The sequence below is a fragment of the Erinaceus europaeus genome, chromosome 2, assembly GCF_950295315.1.
Source record: "Erinaceus europaeus chromosome 2, mEriEur2.1, whole genome shotgun sequence".
Lineage (NCBI taxonomy): Eukaryota > Metazoa > Chordata > Mammalia > Eulipotyphla > Erinaceidae > Erinaceus > Erinaceus europaeus.
The window spans coordinates 190316969-190336414 of record NC_080163.1 but is presented as its reverse complement, the minus strand read 5'-3'; the positions used below and the strand labels follow the sequence as shown (position 1 = coordinate 190336414).

At 51.7% G+C, this 19446-nt stretch overlaps 2 protein-coding genes across 10 annotated transcripts in view; one reads left to right on the top strand and one right to left on the bottom strand.

The window, feature by feature from the left end:
* Window positions 1–6155: 6155 nt before the first annotated feature.
* Window positions 6156–19446, top strand: part of LOC103122355 (CD177 antigen) — a 167288-nt gene continuing 153997 nt past the window's right edge. Inside the window, exon 1 of the mRNA XM_060186027.1 lies at window positions 6156–6314. The gene's annotated coding sequence lies outside the window, so the exon portion shown is untranslated. The remainder of the gene's footprint in view (window positions 6315–19446) is intronic.
* Window positions 10855–19446, bottom strand: part of LIPE (lipase E, hormone sensitive type) — a 26389-nt gene continuing 17797 nt past the window's right edge. For 7 of the 9 annotated variants that reach the window (XM_060186004.1, XM_060186005.1, XM_060186002.1 and 4 more), the window contains exons 3-10: window positions 19091–19181; window positions 18854–18999; window positions 18476–18661; window positions 18082–18373; window positions 15654–15881; window positions 15255–15428; window positions 11971–12383; window positions 10859–11402 (exon numbers count right to left, since the gene is read on the bottom strand). In XM_060186004.1, the coding sequence (XP_060041987.1) occupies window positions 11121–11402; window positions 11971–12383; window positions 15255–15428; window positions 15654–15881; window positions 18082–18373; window positions 18476–18661; window positions 18854–18999; window positions 19091–19181 (1812 nt within the window). In that variant the 3' untranslated portion in view covers window positions 10859–11120. Of the gene's footprint in view, window positions 11403–11970; window positions 12494–15254; window positions 15429–15653; window positions 15882–18081; window positions 18374–18475; window positions 18662–18853; window positions 19000–19090; window positions 19182–19446 lie in introns of those variants that run through there. The other 2 variants (XM_060185999.1, XM_060186000.1) reach the window with 2 other exon arrangements.

Sequence of the window (19446 nt, the reverse complement as noted above, 5' to 3'; positions counted from 1 at the left end):
AGGTCTGCAGGTGTCTTTCTCTCCCCCTCTCTGTTTTCCCCTCCTCTCTTAATTTCTCTCTGTCCTGTCCAACAGCAATAACAACAGCAACAATGACGACAACAACAATAAGAGAAACAAAATGAGAAAAGTGGCCTCCAGGAGCAGTGGATTTGTAGTGCAGGCACTGAGCCCCAACAATAACCCTGGGAAAGAAAAAAGAAAGAATTGTGCCTGGCATGTGGGAAAGGTTTTGTTTATGGTGGTGATGATAGGTGCTTCTCTGCTTGCTGGGGAAAAGACAGTGAAGGAAACCAAGCTCGAGGTCCTTCCAGGGAGTGGATGTGTGGCCTCGTAATGGCGTATGCATAGAATTGCCTCACCGGGGTGTCTGTTCTGCATGTGAAATGGGCTGTTTCTGCGTGTTGGCAGTGAGCGTGATTCTGTGTCTGTGTGCTTCTGTTTACACTTGTGTTCGTAGGTGACTGTTGTGCTGTGTGGGAGTCTCTAGTTGTGTGGACACAAAGGCAACATCACACCAGGTAGGTGGTAGGAGGGCACAGTTGTCTGGTATGATCTTGCCTTTCTGACAGGCTTAGAGAGCATCTGTATTTGGGGGTCTGTTTTATTTGTTTGTTTGTTTGTTTGCCTCCAGGGTTATTGCTGGGACTCAGTGCCAGCACTACAAGCCCACTGCTCTTGGAAGCCAGTTTTTCGATAGGACAGAGAGAAATGGAGAGAGGAGACACTTTGTACTTTGTACTCCATGCGCTTAGCCCCGTGTGCCACCACCTGGCCCCCTTATTTTTAATTTATTTTTATATTATTTATTTATTTATTTACAGATGTCTTTTGAAAATATTTTATTATTTATTTATTCCATTTTGTTGCCCTTGTTGTTTTATTGTTGTAGTTACTGTTGTTATTGATGTCTTTGTTGTTGTTGGATAGGACAGAGAGAAATGGAGAGAGGAGGGGAAGACAGGAGGAGAGAAAGATAGACACCTGCAGACTTGCTTCACCACCTGTGAAGCCCCTCCCCTGCAGGTGGGAAGCTGGGGGCTCGGACCGGGATCCTTACACCTGTACTTGCGCTTTGCACCACCTGTGCTTAACCCGCTGTGCTACCACCCGACTCCCTATTTGATTTTTTAAATATTTATTTATTTATTTCCTTTTTTGTTGCCCTTGTTGTTTTTATTGATGTAGTTATTATTATTATTGATGTTGTCGTTGTTGGATAGGACAGAGAGAAATGGAGAGAAGAGGGGGAGAGAAAAATAAGACACCTGCAGACCTGCTTCACTGCCTGTGAAGCGATTCCCCTGTAGGTGGGGAGCCAGGGGCTTGAACCTGCGCTACCACCCGACTCCCCAATATTTATTTATTTATTCCTTTTTTTTTTTGCCCTTGTTGTTTTATTGTTGTAGTTATTGATGTTGTCATTGTTGGATAGGACAGAGAGAAATGAAGAGAGGAGGGGAAGACGGGGGGTGGGGGAGAGAAAGAGAGACACCTGCAGACCTGCTTCACCACTTGTGAAGTGACTCTCCTGCAGATGGGAGCTGGGGGCTCGAACTGGGATCCTTACACTGGTCTTTGTGCTTTGCGCCACCTGCGCTTAACCTGCCGTGCTGCCACCCGACTCCCTATTTTTATTTTTTAATGAGAGAATGAGAGAGAACCAGGACATCACTCTTGCACATGTGATGCTGGGGATCGAACTCAGGACCTCATCCTTGAGTCCAGTGCTTTAATCCGATGCACCACCTCCTAGGCTGCTGTTTTTGGGGTCCTGGGAACTCCACTCTCAGTGACTCCTCTACATGTCCTCAGGGTGACCTGGGAGGGTGACACCTTCCTCAGTGAGCCTCAGTTTCTCCCTAATTGGGAAGCTGACCCAGTGGCCCAGGGAGAAATAGGATGAAAGGGAAGGTAGGAGGAGACAGGTGAGTCCCAGGAGAGGCTGCGAAACAGGATGTGGACAGAGATGGCAGGGTGGGGATAGGGGAAGGGCTAGAAAAGGCAGATGGACATCTGTCCATCCAGCCCAGGAGCATTCTGGAGCCCTTTGTGTTAGGACCTCAGGCCAGCCAACACCAGCTCAAGGTCTAGTGCAGAGATGAAGATCCTCCAGGAAGGCTGTGGCTGCTTCGGGGTGGCCCAGCTCTGTCCACAACAGGCCTCGGTGACAGTTCTGAGTGGTGGAGAGCACATGGGGGTATAGAGAGGGCCCAGTCCTTGCCTGGGCCTTCATGAGGTCTATCCAGATCAAAAGAGAGCCCCTCCCAGGCCCGGGGGAGGGGAGGGAAGAAGACACTGTAAGTGAATCACTTTCTTATCATCTCTAGTGGGATAATGACACACCTGGCCCCTCCTAATCACTATTTTTGACCCCCAACCCAGCAGACCAGACGCCCACAGTGAGAAGGGCTGGACAAGCCTGGTACCTGCAAATCAGGGGAGGAATTAAACACTCCAGAGTTTCACCCTTGATTCTTCCTAGCCCCCAGCACAGCACCCCCTGCCATCACCACCATAAGGAGCCCCACTTCTCAGCCTCCTCTCTTCCTCTTTCTCCTCTTCTTTTTTCTTTTTTTTTTTTTTATATAAATAAGCAATATATTTTCATTAAAAATAACAATAAAACACAGGCACAGTAACCATTGCCAAAATATGAATAAAACTCTGGAAACAAAGGATTTTACTTTTTAATAAAAAAGAAAGAAAAGGGAAGAGCATATCATTTTAGAGTTGTATTATTTGTAGAAATGGGAAAGGGCAGCCTAGTGAAATCTACCCTGTGAAGTAGAGAACATAGTCTTATCCTATTTGCATCATAATAAAGTTTTTCTCCTCTTCTTTTTTCTTTTTCTCTGACTCTCCTCTCTCTCTGGACCTAGCCGTCTTTATTTGTTTATCACCATCTGTGTTTTCTGTCTTCTCTGTTGGTATCTTGATTCTCACTGGACCTCAATTTTCTCACTTGTAAAATGGCATTGCAGTATTAATAACAGGGCTGGAGAGATAGCTCAGCCTCTTAGAACACCAACTTGCATGCCTGTAATTCACTCCCTAGTACGACCTTACCACCTTATGCTTGAGCTGTGCAGTGCTCTGGTATATCTGTTCTCTCTTATCACATATACATACATACATTATATATATATATATATATATATATATATATATATATATATATATATACCTGATTTAAAAATTAAATAGTCCCTTTTGTTGCCCTTGTTTTTTACTGTAGGTATTATTGTTGTTGTCGTCGTTGTTGGATAGGACAGAGAGAAATGGAGAGAGGAGGGGAAGACAGAGGAGGGAGAGAAAGATAGACACCTGCAGACCTTCTTCACCACTTGTGAATCGACTCTCCTGCTAGTGGGGAGCCGGGGGCTTGAAACCGGATCCTTACGCCAGTCCTTGCGCTTCATGCCACCTGTGCTTAACCCGCTGCGCTACCGCCTGACTCCCTATATATCTAATTTTATTTGATAGAGAAAGAGAGAGGGAAGGGGGACTTGGGGGGGGAGAGAAAGGGAGGCTTACCTGCAGCACTACTGCACTTTTTTTTTTTTTTTGCCTCCAGGGTTATTGCTGGGGCTCGGTGCCTGCACCACGAATCCAGTGCTCCTGGAGGCTGTATTTTTCCCTTTTGTTGCCCTTGTTGTTTTTTCGTCGTTGTGCTTATTATTATTGTTGTTACTGATGTCATTGTTGTTGGATAGGACAGAGAAAAACAGAGAGAGATGGGGAAGACAGAGAGGGGAGAAAAAGACAAGACACCTGCAGACCTGCTTCACCACCTGTGCAGTGACTCCCCTGCAGGTGGGAAGCTGGGGGCTCAAACCGGGATCCTTACATCGGTTCTTGCGCTTCGTACCATGTGCACTTACCCGCTGCACTACTGTCCAACCCCCTTGTTGATATTGTTGGTATGCTGTTGTTGTTGGATAGGACAGAGAGAAATTGAGGAGGTCAGGCGGTAGCACAGTGGGTTAAACGAACACGGCGTGAAGCGCATGGGCCGACCTAAGGATCCTGGTTCGAGCCCTCGGCTCCCCACCTTCAGGGGGGTTGCTTCACAAGTGGTGAAGTAGGTCTGCAGGTATCTATCTTTCTCTCCCCCTCTGTCTTCCCCTCCTCTCTTGATTTCTCTCTGTCCTATCCAGCAAGAACAGTAATAATAACAAGGGCAACAACAACAACAGCAAATGGGTAAAATGGCCTCCAGGAGCAGTAGATTCGTAGTGCAGGCTTACTAAGCCTCAGCAGTAACCCTGAAGGCAAAAAAAAAAAAAAGGAAGAAAAAAAAAAGAGAAAGAAATTGAGAAAGGAGGGGAAGACAGAGAAAGATAAGATAGACACCTGCAGACCTGCTTCACTGCTTGTGAAGCAAAACCCCCTGCAGGTGAGGAGTCAGGGGCTTGAGTCAGGATCCTTGCACTGGTCCTTGTGCTTCACGCCATGTGCACTTAACCCGCTGTGCTGCTGCCCTGTCCCCACTACTTTACCTCTTATGAAGCTTGTCATATTAAAGGAAGCTCCACTATTATGGTGTCTCTCTTCCTCTTTCTGGAATCTCTCTCTCTCTCTCTGAAATGGAAAGAGTGAAAATGTTGATCTAGGAGCAGTGAAATTGCACCTCAGTGCCACCAAACCAAACCAAATCCTTCTCTTTTTGAGTTATTATGAAGAGGACCTGAGGTAGTCCTGCAAAGCTCTGTGCCAGGAGCTCTGTTATTGTGCTCAGTGTTTAAATCTCAATACTGGTAGTATTTCTGCTTTTGAATCCCAAGTCTCCTCCCCTTTCTGGGTTCTTTTTTTTTTTTTTTAATTTATGTGGCTTTCATGTCATTTACTCAACTTTTTAGTTTGAACTGACACATCAGCAGGTAATATGGGGTTCATGTACGTATCTTTCTACATATCTACTTAGAATTTGCGCTTGAAATTAAACTCCTTGCTATTGCTAGGGTAATTTGAATTCCATTCTGGGTTCCTTTTGATGACAGTGCCCCACCCTTGGCTTCCCTGTTAGGGATGAGAAAGGGCAGATCCAGGACAAGATTTCCCCAACTTGCGTCCAGGTCCCACTTCCAGACCCAGAACTATTGCCTGGGGGCAAGACCTGCCTCCAATCTCATAAATAGTCACACAAAACCCTGAACCCCAAACCTGTCATCACAGAGCAGACCAGTGACTCTTGGGATCCAGGAATTCCCTTGCTCAGAACCTTCTGCTTCTGTCCTACTTCTTGAACAGGGTAGGGGAATCTTTTTTATCTGCTATTTTGATATTTATTTATCTATTATTATTTTTTTTTTACCAGAGCACTGCTCAGCTCTGGTTTATGGTGGTGCAGGGGATTGAACCTGGGACTCTGGAGCCTCAGGCATGAGTCTGTTTGCATAACCATTATGCTATCTACTTCTGCCCCCCATTTTGATATTTATAACATCGCAGGTCCTACAAAATTATCAACTTAAGGGGAGGGGTAGATAGCATAATCGTTATGCTAAGAGACTCTCATGCCTGAGGCTCCAAAGTCACAGGTTCAATCCCCGGTACCACCATAAACCAGAGATGAGTAGTGCTCTAATAAGAAAAATAAATAAATAAATAACCTGATAAAATTATCAATTTAAAAGTGAGCACTTAATGAATTTCATGTCTTGCCTGTGGTTGCCTTGACAGTACCAGACCAAATGATTACTGGGGCTTTATCAGCAGACATCCGGATGTTCACCAACCCTGCTCTAGACTCAGGAAGTGTGGCTCAGCCTGTGTGGTCCCAGGGCTTCTCATGCCCCTGCTCCCTCAAATTTCCGGTCTTAGGATCAAGAATCCTGGATTGTCAAATCCCCATCCTCAGACCAAGGTCGGGTGCTGGAACAAGCCGCCAGCAGCGGCTTCAAATTTCTTCTGCAACTGACCACGCCCTCAGCTACTTCACGCCCACTTCTGTCCTTGTTGCTGACGCCGTTGATTAGCTCCTCGTGGCGTCAATCACTCAGCCTGATTCCTACCTCTCTGGGACAGCAAGGACTCATTTTTCTTGGTAGGCGGGGCTTAGGGCTCAAGGCAGACAGCCATAGGTCCTCAAAGATGCCCGCAGTCCAGCCAGTCAGCCAATAGACAGTCCAAGTTCTCTGAACTACTCAAAGCAATTTTCCTAGCAGGCGGGGATCTGAGTCCAAAGTAGAGAGCAATAGGTTCGCGAAGACGCTAGTCTCCGACAGTCCTGCCTGTCGGCCAATAGAGAACCTGCTCCTCAGTGGCTGGTGTCGGCTAGTAGAGGGTACAGGTTCTGCGGGTGCGGCCGGGTAAGCCCTTTCCATTCCCGGGTATCTCGACGTAGCTCGGGCTGGGAACGGTGCGGCTCAGGGAAACTGGAGATGGAGGGTGGTGGGTGGCTTATCCAGGACGAATGTCCCTTTGTCTGAGTTGGAGCCGGGGATGCCCAATCTCAGATCCGTCATCCATTCCATCCTTCCCGCCCTGAACCTGTTTCTCATCCGCGCCTACCCACCTTGCTCGGGCATCGGTTCAGCTAGCCCTTCCCGCACTCATTAATGACCTCACTCGCTGATTTCCTTGTCGGGTCACTCACACTCCCTCACTCACCAGCACACTCATCCACCAATTATTTAAAACATCTCCTGAGGCCTGCGCTGGGCCAGGCCTGGTGCGGCCGATGGTTGAGGCCGACCTGAGTCAGGCCTGGGAGCTGCTCTCCAAGAGCCCGGGTCAGATCGGAAGGGCAGACCCAGCCTCTGCGGACCGGGATGCAGGGGTGGGGGAACCTGGGAGATTCCTTCGGGTTCTGGCAAGATCAGCAAAGGGTTTTCTGGGGAGTGACTGTTAAGAGGTGGACCTCGGAGGAGCAGGAAACAGTTTGAGCAAAGGCAGGGAGGTGTACAGGAGGGAGAAGGCGTGTAGGTAGCCACAAGGAACGGTAGTCAGGTCTACGTTGTGTGTGGGAACTTGGAGGCTGGAAGGTGAGCAGAGGCCAGGCTAAGGAGCTTGGACTTGGCACCGGGGAGGGGTATCCAGGAACTATGGAAGACTTTAGAGCAGAGGAGGACTGGACAGGGTTAGAGCTGGAGACACAATTGGAGATATGAGATTAGACGCAGTAGCTAAGAAGGTGACTTTGGTATTGAAATGCCAAAATTTGGTGCTGGAAGGTCTGGTTAATCAAGAGGCAAAGGCTGGTGCAAAGCAAGCAAGTTTATTCAGGTGATAGCAACCTAAGATGGGAGGCTCATGTCTCAAAAAATCATCTTGCTCCCAGGCCAGAACCTAGCTTTCATATGATAAAAAGGAAGAGCCAGCCAGTGAGAGAAATAAAGGGAGGTTTAGTCACATCTAGCTAACTTCAGTTATTTGACAATCACCAGTGCATAACCACCCGGGCAGGGTGCTCTGTTCCTTGCCGAACTTGAGACCCACTGTGCAGTAACCTCTACAGATCAGCCCCCGCCCCGAATCTCTCTGGTGTGACTGTTTTATTTCTTGTTTGTCCCTCCCCATCCATTTGTGACTGGTTCCTAGCTAAGCAACACACAGAACATGAGAACATTCTTTGTTGTTGTGTCCAATAAAGTAAGTGGCGGGGGGGAGATAGATATCATGGGAGAACAAGATGGAGTCTCTAGTGCCTGCTCACTTACTGCTTGGGCAGAAACCCAGGCAGGAGAGCATGGAGAGGATTAGACCAGAAGCCCCAGATGATAGGCAGAGACTCAGGAATTGGAAAGAACTGAACATGGGGCTTGATGGGCCATGAACTAGGAGTTTCATCTTAGGACAAGACCCAGAGCTCTGGCCTGAGGAACAAGGGTATTCTGGGATGGGGACCTGAATGAAGAATGAACTTGTGGGCGCTTTTTTTTGCAGCAGTGAGTAGGAATTCCTGTGAGTGGATGGGGGTGCTGTGACTTAGGCCAGTGGGCCTGGACATGCAGGAAGAGCTCTGGACTGTGGCTCCCTCTTCCTTCAAAGGCTGACTCAATGTCACCTGTTGGATAAATGAATGTCTCTGAGGTGACTGTCCCTTTCTTCCCATTTCCTCAGGAAACTGCTCCTGGACATTTAGTCTCTCCCTCCCTTTCTTTTCTGGCAGCATTAAAACATGTTCAGTATTGTTATTGCTGTCGTTGTTGGCTAGGACAGAGAGGAGGGGAAGACAGAGAGGGGAGAGAAAGACAGACACCTGCAGACCTGCTTCACTGCTTGTGAAGTGACCCTCTGCAGGTGGGGAGCCAGGGGTTTGAACCAGGATCCTTATGCTGGTACTTGCGCTTTGCACCATGTGCCCTTAACCCCCTGCATCCCCCCCCATCCCTTTTATTGTGGAAGATTTCGGTACCCCCTAGCTCAGTTCCTTCCCTTACATTCTTGCCTCAACCCTCCATGCTTTCCTGCCCACCCCATGACCTTGCATCAACTTTGCTCTCCAAAGACCTACCTGCTCACTGCTGAGGCCCAAGAATAATACTACAGTCCTCATCTACTGTAGTGCCTTTTTTATTAAAAAAAAAAAAAAATCATTTAAAAATATTTATTCCCTTTTGTTGCCCTTGTTGTTTTATTGTTGTAGTTATTATTATTGTTGTTATTGATGTCGTTGGATAGGACAGAGACAAATGGAGAGAGGAGGGGAAGACAGAGGTGGGGAGAAAGACAGACACCTGCAGACCTGCTTCACCACCTGTGAAGCAACTCCCATGCACCATGCACGTAGGGAACCGGGGGCTCAAACCGGGATCCTTATGCCGGTCCTTGCACTTTGTGCCACCTGCACTTAACCCGCTGCACGGATGGGAGACCATCCGACTCCCAGTGCCTTTTGTTTTAAATCTTCATCACCACTGTTGTCATTATTTATGCCAGGTTATGAACCAAGGGCCTTGTGCCTGTGAAATACTGATGAGATTGGGAGTCGGGCGGTAGCACAGTGGGTTAAGCACACGAGGCGCAAAGCACAAGGACCAGCGTAAGGATCCCGGTTTGAGCCCCCGGCTCCCCACCTGTAGGGGAGTCGCTTCACAGGCGGTGAAGCAGGTCTGCAGGTGTCTATCTTTCTCTCTCCCCCTCTGTCTTCCCCTCCTCTCTGCATTTCTCTCTGTCCTATCCAATAACAACATCAATAACCACAACAATGTTAAACAACAAGGGCAACAAAAGGGAAAATAAATAAATATTAAAAAAAAAAGAAATACTGATGAGATGCCTCCTAACCCATTTTTATGTTTATATAGTTAAAAAAATTTTCATGTAATGTTGAGGATTGAACCTAGGGCACTGCACAAGCATGGCTCTGCCAAGCAGTCTGTTTTTCAGGAGGGAGGGAGAAACGGAAAGGAGAGAAGCTACAGCACTGTTCCACCACCCATGGAGCTCCCTCTGGTACTGTCCATGGTGGCCCTGTGTGCTGCTGCGGCTTCAACCCGGGGCTTCGTACACAGCAGGACATGGATTCTAGTGGTGAGCGATCTTCTGACCTATAGTATAATTAAAAAGAAAAGTATCACATATATTTTATTAGAGAGAGAGGAAAGAGGCAGAGATATCAAAACACTGCTCCACCACCCACAGAATTGGAGTTCTCTTGTTGCTGTCCACAGTGCTCCTATATGGTGCCAGGGATTACCTGCTGTCTCCCAGCCCCCACATCCTCTTCTTTCCTCTGCAGTTGCTCATTAGAGCCCCACCCTCTAAGCCCCGCCTGTCACTACTTTCTTTCCCTATCGGGGTTCGAATTCCCCAGTGCTCTCTGTTCTGGTCCTTTCTGCCCGTCTCACCTGCCCAGTCTTCTTGGGAAGGTTCCAGTCCCTCTGCTCCAGCCAGAAGTGAGTGCCCCACATGATCGGATTCCTGCAGCCTTCTGGGTGTCCACCTTTTGCTCTTCCTGTGCGCAGAGCTGCCCTCAAGGCTGCCACACCCCTCACATATTCAGAAACTGCCAGTAAACAGCCTCGCTGTCCACCTGCTACTCTGGCCAGACCTGAGTGTCATCTTCACCCTCACTCCCCTGTAACCCTCACTGCATGACAGTCAGTCCTGTTTTTCTAGCCTGGCTTCCAACTCTTGGGATCTGCCCCACCCGTCCTTCAGTCCCCTACCCTTATGGCTTGTGCCTCAGCCCAGACATCCTTTAAGGTCAAACTCAGATCACTTCCTCTGTGGAGATCTTCGTGACTATCCTAGGCAAAGTGCAAATGTGTGCGTGTGTGTGTGTGTGTGTGTGTGTGTGTGTGTGTATGTGTACGTATGTCCTCCTTCCCAGTCTAAGATAACCGCCCCCTGCCCTGACTGACAGATACGATTTCCCATTCAGGTCCACCCTGAATCTTGTGAAGAACTTTAGTGATAAACTGAGTATAGTCTGGGCTTCCAGTGTCATTTATTTTGGGGATGTGTGTCAGTTTCTGGTTTTCTGCTAGATTCGCTTCAGTTCTCTGGAGTTTGAGTCACTGGAGCCTTGGGACTCAAGAGCTAGGTTTTCTTATGGGGACCAGGTTTGTAAAAAGGAGGAGCAGAGACCCCAGAACCCCCTGACTAGAATTGGACTAGATCTGACGGGGTGGGGTTGGACTTTTAGGAGGACGGTCCAGTGCCTTTGGACCTGAAATTGAGTCTTGGCAGTATCCATCCACCCATCCCTCCATCCCACCTTCCCAAAGCACTGCTCAGCTCTGATTTAAGATGGTGCTGAGAATGGGACCTGGCCCGGGCCCTCCGGGAGCCAGGGCATCAAAGCCTCAGGTGGTCTTGTGCGGCCCAATCCGCTGCTGCCCCCTGGCGGACAAAACACCCAGTCCAAACCAATTAAATACTTTTATTTACAATCGACTCATACTGACCGACCCGCGGGGTCCGCGCCGGCCCGCGGCGGTCGCAGCAGCAGCAGAAAGCAGCGGTGGAGTGCAGGTGCCGCGGGGAAGGCGGGTTCCGTGCGCGCTCCCTCCCGCGCCGCCCCCGCCCCGGCCCCGGCCGGCAGCGCCCGCCCCCTCCCGCCGCCTGGGGTCCCGCCCCCTCCCGCGCATTCACCACGCGGCCGCGCAGGTGGCATCAACAGGCCTTTAGTGCCGCCCCCCGCGGCCCCTCCACCCGGGCGGGCGCGGTCACACGAGCAGCGGGGCGGGCGCCGGGGCCGGGCGCTCGGGGCTGCGGGGCAGGGGGGACCGGGCGTGTCGCGAGGCCGCGGCGCCGGGCGGGGCGAGCACCGCGCGGATGCGCTCCACGCAAAGCGCCGCCGCCTGGCGCGTCTCCCGGCACAGCGACGCCAGGCTCAGGAAGCCGTGCGGCAGGTCCTCCACCACGCGCAGGGTCACCGGCCGGTCCAGGCCGCGCAGGCGCCGCGCGAACATGACCGAGTCGTCCAGCATGGGGTCCAGCGCGCAGGCCTGCGGGGTGGGGGCCAGGGAAGGCGGTAAGCCGCCGCCTCTTCTTCCTCCTCCCACTCCCGCCTCTTCCTGCTCCACTGCCCCGTGGCCTTCAGGACTGCAGAGTAAAGTGGGCACCCTGACACCTCCCGACGCCTGCTGCCCACCTGGTGTGCCCACCTTGGCCTAAGATCCATGCTTTTTTTTTTTTTTTTGAGCCCGAGCATTAGGGCCAAACGGTGGCACAGGGGGATGGGGTGGGGGTGGGTGGAGGAGTGTCCTTGTACATGCAACCAAGGACCAGCAGAGAGGGAAGTTTGAGTAGTGCAACAGTGCTTTACGTGCCTCTTTCCCTCTCCCTCCTTCTGCCTCCCTGGTCCAGTTCCACACATGAGATCAGTTCCATGCTGCTTCCCAATAGAACCCCCCCCCCACTACACCCCACCCCACCTCCATGCCATGGAGCCAAAATGAGAGTCCCTCTGTAGCGCATCACTGGAATACAACTGGCACCCCACCCCCAGCTGCCCCCCTGCATGCACCTGTACCCCACCCCTTGCTGGCACCGTCAGCAGTGCAGGGCACTTACCACGATGTGCACTGGCGGCAAGGTCTGCAGCATGCTGTCAGGGGCCAGCAGCGGGGACATGAAGGGGTTCTTGACGATGGGTGAGTAGATGGGTATCTGCATGCTGGCCAGGTTGGAGATCTTTGGGTAGAAGCCCTTGGGGAAGGCGGCGTTCATGCCCTGGGGGCTGTCCTTGAGGCTGGACATCTCATTCATCTCCTGACGGGAGTCCTCGGGGCCCAGTAAGAAGTTGATGTCTGAGGGCTTAGAGGGACCCAGAGCCTCGGCTGACATGGACAGCTCAGGGTTGTCTGAGGACTCGGAGCTGCCCCTCAGGCTCAGGTCATGCAGATTCAGGTTCTTGAGGGAGTCGGTGCCCAGGGGTCCCTCAGGCTGGGCCAGTGCTGCCTCCGACACGCTGCGGCGCATGGACTCTGCAGGGCAGGGAGAGGGCAGAGTCAGGGGCCTCAGTGCACAGCAAGCCTGGCTCTGCTGTGTGGTGTGTATGGCCGGCCTGGGGGCTGCAGCCTTGGGCTGTGGACATCTGGAGTGACATTCATTCATTCATTCATTCATCACTCTGGTACATGTGCTGCTAGAGATTGAACTTGGGACCTCATACTTGAGAGTTCAATGCTTTATTCATGTTGGCACCTCCCAGACCACCATTTATTTATTTTCATAGAGACAGAGAAGGGGAAAGAGAGAGACACCACAGCAGTGAAGCTTCCTTCATGGCAATGGAAGTTAGGCTTAAACCTGTGTCCTGCACATGGCAGAGCAGAACACTATCCAAGTGAGCTATTTCATGGGCCTCCAAATTCCCTCTGCAGATAGGGGAGCCCCTGACCCACAGCTCATGAAGCTCCCCCCTGCAGGTGAGGAGTAGGGACTTGAACCAGGGTCCTTGTGCATGGTAATGTGTGTGCTCAACCAGGTGTGCCACCACTCAGCCCTGGCCCTCAAGCCTTTAAGTCCTGTGCTATCTCTCCCACCATTTCTCCCAAATTTTTACTTGTTTCTATCCATCTATGAAGCCAAAATATAAGACATTATGCGATTAACCATGTGGTGCCCTGCAATCTGGGAGTGTGTGTGTGTCTGGAACAGGCCTGGTGACTCCAGTAACAAGGCACAGCCTGCTATTATTATATGGGTGTACTGGGTGCTTGGCACAAACAGATACACCCAGTCCTTGTAGCCATACAAGGCAGGCACTATTATGCCCATTTCACAGAGGAGCAAAGCAGGGATCACAGACCCTGTTACTTGTCTATGCCACCCAGAACCAGTGAGTACTTGGTATGGCTGAGGATGAGTCTGGGGCAGAGTGTGTGTATGTGCGCGTGTCTGCCTGCCTGCCTTCAGAGGCTATGCCTGCCACTTTATGTTCTTCCTAGCGGGCCAGGCAGTGGTGCACCTGGTTAAGTGCTCACATTACAGTGTGCTAGGACCCAGGTTCAAGCCCCTGGTCCCCACCTGCAAGGGGAAAGCTTCCTGAGTGGTGAAGGAGGGCTGCAGGTATCTGTCTCTGTCCCTCTCTATCTCCTCATATCTTCTCAGTTTCTCTCTGTCTCTACCCACTAATAAGTATATATAAATATATAAAGAGTACACTTGCTCTTTCCCTTTCTTTCTTTTTAAAAATTTTTTATTAGTTTTATTTTTGAGAGAGATGCAGAGAGAGAAACACCAGAGCACTGCTCAGCTCAGGCTTATGGTGGTGCAGGGGATTAAATTTGGGATTTAGGAGCCTCAGGCATGAGAGTCTGTTTGCATAACCATTATGCTGTCTCCCCCACCCTTTCTTTCTTTCTTTCTTTCTTTCTTTCTTTCTTTCTTTTTTTTTTTTTTGCCTCCAAGGTTATTGCTGGGGCTCAGTGCCTACACCATGAATCCACTGCTCCTGGAGGCCATTTCCCCCCCATCGTTGTCCTTGTTGTTGTAGCCTTGTTGTGGTTATTACTATTATTGTTGATGTCGTCATTGGTGGATAGGACAGAGAGAAATGGAGGGAGGAGGGGAAGACAGAGAGGGGGGAGATAGACACCTGCAGACCTGCTTCACCGCCTATGAATCGACTCCCCTGCAGGTGGGGAGCCTGGGGCTCAAACCGGGATCCTTACACCTGTCCTTGCACTTGGTGCCATGTGCACTTAACCCGCTATGCTACCGCCCAACCCCTCCCTCCCTCTCTCTCTCTCTCTCTCTCTCTCTTCTTTCTCCTTCCTTCCTTCCTTTCTTTCTAATTGCCACCAGGGTTATTGCTGGGGCTTGGTGCCAGCACTGCAAATCCACCACTCCCAGTGGCCATTTAAAATTTTTTTTTTCATTTTTTAATTTTTAAACATTTGTTTATTTGACAGGACAGAGCAAAATTAAGAGGAAGGGAGACAGAGTTGGAGAAAGACACCTACAGACCTACTTCACCACTCATGAAGGGCCCCCATTAGTGGGTAGTGGTGCCTTGAACCCAGCCTTGCACATGATATGTGTACCAGGTGCACCACTGCCCGACCCCTGTACCTGCCACTTTAATCATCCAAGGAAGACCCCAGTGCCCACATGCCTAAAACTCAAATCCCTTTAACTCTCTCTCTCTCTGTATGCATTTATTTTTCTCTATTGGGATAGCCTAAGATTAAAAAAGAACTAAATGAAGCATATTCAATTGGAATAGGTTTCTGAATCATAGAAACCGCATCTACTTTTAAATATGTAATTCCTGTTACTCAGAAAATATTGTTTTCTCCATTTTGTTCCAAAAGGACACAATATCATCCTTTTTGATTGCAGAATAGTATTCCATGGAGTATCTGCCCTGTAACTGAGTGCCCCAAGACTGGGTACCTTCTTCACTTCCCAGACTCCATGCAGTCTGCTGGTCCCTCTACCCCAGGCTTTTTAGCCAGCTCCTGAGGATGGGTGGGAGTACCTATTACTCCTCTGTTCAAAGCCTGAGGAGAATCTAGGAGACTGGACTCTCATGAGGACCCACTGGGGACTGGAAATCAGGACATGTGGTGGGCCATTAGAGCCATTTCTCTGGCTTTCCTTCTTTCTGGGAAGGGCTGACTGCAAGCTCACGTCCATAGTTGCTGGGACTCTGAGGTCAGTGGAGGGGCCAGGAATGCTGGAATTTCTAGGCTGAGGAATGTGGCAGAGAATCAAGGCTTTGTAGTGGTGACCAGGGGTGGGTAGAGAAGGCAGGGCTGTTTCAGGGTATGGTCCCGTTACTCTCCCAGGACTGGCGGTGTGCTTGTACTTCCTGGGGTCCCTCCTAGTCGCCCAGAACTGAGACTCACCTGTTTTGGGAACGTTCTTGTGGGGCTTCTGCCCACTCAGCTCCAGGAAGGAGTTGAGCCACGAGGAGGCACCCAGGCGGAGGTCTCGAAAGAGTAGGGCCGTGTCCCTCCGCACGAGTCCCATCATGCCCAGTGCCTTCTCCTCTGAGTTGGACTGGTCATCTGTCTCCCCACCTGCAAGTGACATGGAGCGGGGACAGGGGGCTAACTTGGTCTCTTCTTTCTGGGTTCAGTTCAACACCCAGAATGTCAGCCATCTGTGCACTAGCTGATACTTTCAATGGGAGCAGGAGCCTCAGGCCTCCCTCCGCCCCAGCAGACTGGGGTTGGATCCAGGCATGCAGGAACCCCCCCCCCCCCAACTCCCAAGTCTCCCCAGCTCCGTGGGCCTGGCCTTACCAGCATAGGCACTGACGCACTTGGAAAGCACGCTGAGAGGCAGCAGGGGGTCTATGAGGCTCAGGAGGCGAGAGGGAGAAGCAGTGGACTGCAGCATCGTGGCCGGGTAGGCTGCCATGATGCCATCTGGCACCCGCACCCCATAGGCTGCTGCCCGAAGGGACACAGTGAAGCAGAGGTTCCCACCTGCGCTGTCCCCCGCGAGACATATCCGCTCCCCTGTGGAGCCTGGTTTGGAGGGAAGAGGCACTTGAGCTCTGGGGCAACAAGGGGTGCCCCAACCCCAGGGTCTCGCTAACTGTTGGCAACACTGGCAAATGGAGGAAGGGGTTAGTAGGTGCTGGGGGGATGGTGGTCAGAGGGTTAGAAAGACTGAAGGCGTGGAGACGCTGGGACTTGAGGAAGCTCTGGGGAAACTAAGGAGCTGGAGGTCAGAAACAGGAGACTGGGCAGTGGAGCACCTAGCAGAGTGCACATGCCACCATGTGCCAGGGCCTGGGTTCAAACCCCCATCCCCACCTGCGGGGAGGGAGTCTTTACAAGTGGTCAAGTAGATCTGCAGGTATCTCTCTTTCCCTATCACCCTCCCCCCTTTTTTCTTTTCTTTTTACCAGAGTATTGCTCAGTTTTGGCTTATGGTGGTGCAAGGGATTGAATTTGGGATTGTGGAACCTCAGGTATGAGAGTCTCTTTGCATAACCATTATGCTATCTCCCCACTGTCATCCCCTTCCTCTCAGTTTCTCTCTGTCCTATTAAATAAAAAAGAAAAAAAAATGGCCGAGGTGGATTTGTCATGCAGGCACTGAACTCCAGAGATCATTTTGGTGTCAGTTAAAAAACAAAAGTGGGAGGCCAGAGGAATGGGCTGATTTCAGGAGGGTGTGGCCTGCAGAGAAGGTCAGAGTTCAAGCTTGACAGCACAGATGGGTTGGGCCTGTAGGCTCTGGGCTCTGAGGCAGGGCCCCACCCTGCTCTGTGCCTCCCAGAAGTGGGAGGGCAGGGATACAGAATGCACCTTATATGTGTCAGTCCCAGGCCTGAATCCCCAGCACCACAGACTAAATGAGTAGAGAACTCGACAGTGGAAGAGCGTGCTCGATCTCTGTACCCGCCCCCCTTAATAAGAGAGATAGAGAGAGAGACCAGAGCACTGCTCAGCTCTGGTTTATAGTGGTGCTGGGGATTGAACCTGGGACCTGGAACCTCAGGCATGAATCTTTATAGAACCATGATGTTTCCTTGGCTCACTCTCACAACTTTTTTTTTTTTTTTCCCTCCAGGGTTATTGCTGGGCTCGGTGCCTGCACCATGAATCCACCGCTCCTGGAGGCCATTTTTCCCCCTTTTTGTTGCCCTAGTTGTTGCAGCCTTGTTGCAGTTATTATTGCCATTGTTGATGTTTCTTTGTTGTTGGATAGGACAGAGAGAAATGGAGAGAGGAGGGGAAGACAGAGAGAGAGGGGAGAGAAAGATAGACACCTGCAGACCTGCTTCACCGCCTGTGAAGCGACTGCCCTGCAGGTGGGGAGCCGGGGGCTCGAACCGGGATCCTCACGCCGGTCCCTGTGCTTTGCGCCATGTGCGCTTAACCCACTGCGCCACCGCCCGACTCCCTCACAACTTCTTTAGAAAAGAAAGTTGCTGGGGGTCGGGCGATGGCGCAGTTGGGTTAAGCGCATGTGGCGCAAAGCGCAGGGACCGGCATAAGGATCCCTGTTCGAGCCCCCGGCTCCCCACCTGCAGGGGGGTCGCTTCACAGGCGGTGAAGCAGGTCTGCAGGTGTCTATCTTTCTCTCCCCCCTCTGTATTTCCCTCCTCTCTCCATTTCTCTCTGTCCTATCCAACAACGAACAACATCAACAATGGCAATAATAATAACCACAACGAGGCTACGACAACAAGGGCAACAAAAGGGGGAAAAATGGCCTCCAGGAGCGGTGGATTCATGGTGCAGGCACCGAGCCCAGCAATAACCCTGGAGGAAAAAAGGTTGCTCAGGGGTGGGATAGTTTCCTGGGACCCTGGATTTGCTCACAGGAGCTGAAACTGGAGGGGAAAGAAAAGGTCAGGAGTTGGAGGGGGGCATTTCTGGTGAGCAGTGGGGGTTGGTGTGGGGTGGTGGTACAGAGGCTGAAATAAGATGGGGACAGTATAGGCAGCTAGGGACATAGTATAACTGGTAGAGTACAAGACTTGCATGCTAGAAACCCCTGGTTTGATCCGGAGTATTATTCTGGCTTCTCTCCTTCATATGAAATAGAATAAGATTTTTTTTTTGTGGGGGTGGGGTGGGGGATGGGACAGAAAAGGTGAGGGACTGCAGGTGGCAGAAGGTATCAGATGCTTCCCTGGGCTGCAGTTGGGGTGGAGGTACTAGCAGGCTGTGGCAGGGAGGAGAACCTGGCATGGGGTGGGGCTGGGCTCACCAAGGAGGGCACAGTGCTTGACTGCCCAGCAGTAGGCGAAGAAGCACTCCTCCAGGGCGCGGGGGAAGGGGGCCTCAGGTGCCAGGGAGTAGTCGATGGAGACGATAGGGGCGCCCAGCTCCTGGGCCCAGCTCTTGAGGTAGGGCTCGTGGGACTTGGAGGTCTGGGCCACGAAGCCACCGCCGTGGATGTGGATGACCAGGGCTGGGGAGCGGGGCGCCTGCTGGCGTGGCCGCAGCTCCAGGCTCCGGGGGCCGTCAGATTTGATCAGGCTGCTGAGTGCCTCACTGTCCTGAGAGGGAGGAGAGATGGGTGAAGCTGGGGTGACCTCAGAGGGTGTGCTCAGAGAGGCAGGAGGGGCAGGTGGGCATGGCAGAGGGGCACCAGTTCCTACCTGTCCCTCCCGCAGGTCATAGGAGATGAGCCTGACGTAGACAGGCCCGGGGCCTGTGTGGGCCAGGGGGGGTGAGATGGTGACCATGAGCTTGGGGTCAGAGGTCATCGGCATTTCAAAGGCCTCAGGTGGCAGGCTGAGCAGGCGGCTGACCTTCACGTTCACTGATGCCATGTTGGCTAGAGACTGGGTGGGAGGGAGCAGAAGGGGTGTTGGGGAGAGGCAGCATTCAGGGCCTCCCCCCAGCCACCCTCTGAGCATCAGCCTTTCCCCTCTTGTTTTGGCTGGGCCTGTAGTCCTTTAGAGACCTGAGGTGACCCAATGGTCTCTGTGCCTCAGTATCCCTGACCTGTAGCAGGTGGGGGCCCTCAGGCTCACCGATAGCACTTCGATCTCAGTGATGTTCCAGAAGGCTTTCCAGAAATGCACATCCAGGTTCTGTATGATCCGCTCAAATTCAGCCCCTCGGAGCTCCGGGTCAATGGCGAAGCGGCCGCTGGTGAAGAGGGAGCTGGCAGTCACACCTGGGGGTCAGCAGGGGTGTCAGGCTGTGGGGGGTGGGGAGCTGAGGAGGGAAGGTGAGGCAAGGGGCGAGTAGGGCCGGCTGGGACTCACTGATGCCAGTTTCCTTGCGTTTGTAGTGCTCCCCGAAGGACACCAGCCCGATGGAGATGGTCTGCAGGAACGGCCGGATGGCAGGTGTGAACTGTGGAGAGAGGCTGCTATGTTACCCACTATCCAGGAGCGGGGCTGGGCCAGTGGGAGTGAGGGACAGAGACACTGAGTGAACCGGATGCCACTCCAGTTGTCTTTCTGAGCTGATGGTATCAAAGAGAAGAAAGTAAGCAACTGGACACATACACAGGGGCTGGGAGATGGCTCATTGGGTGGAAACATGTGCCTTGCTGCCCATGAGACCCCGGGTTCAATCCCTGACACTGTATGAAAACACCTGGACAGCACCAAGGGAG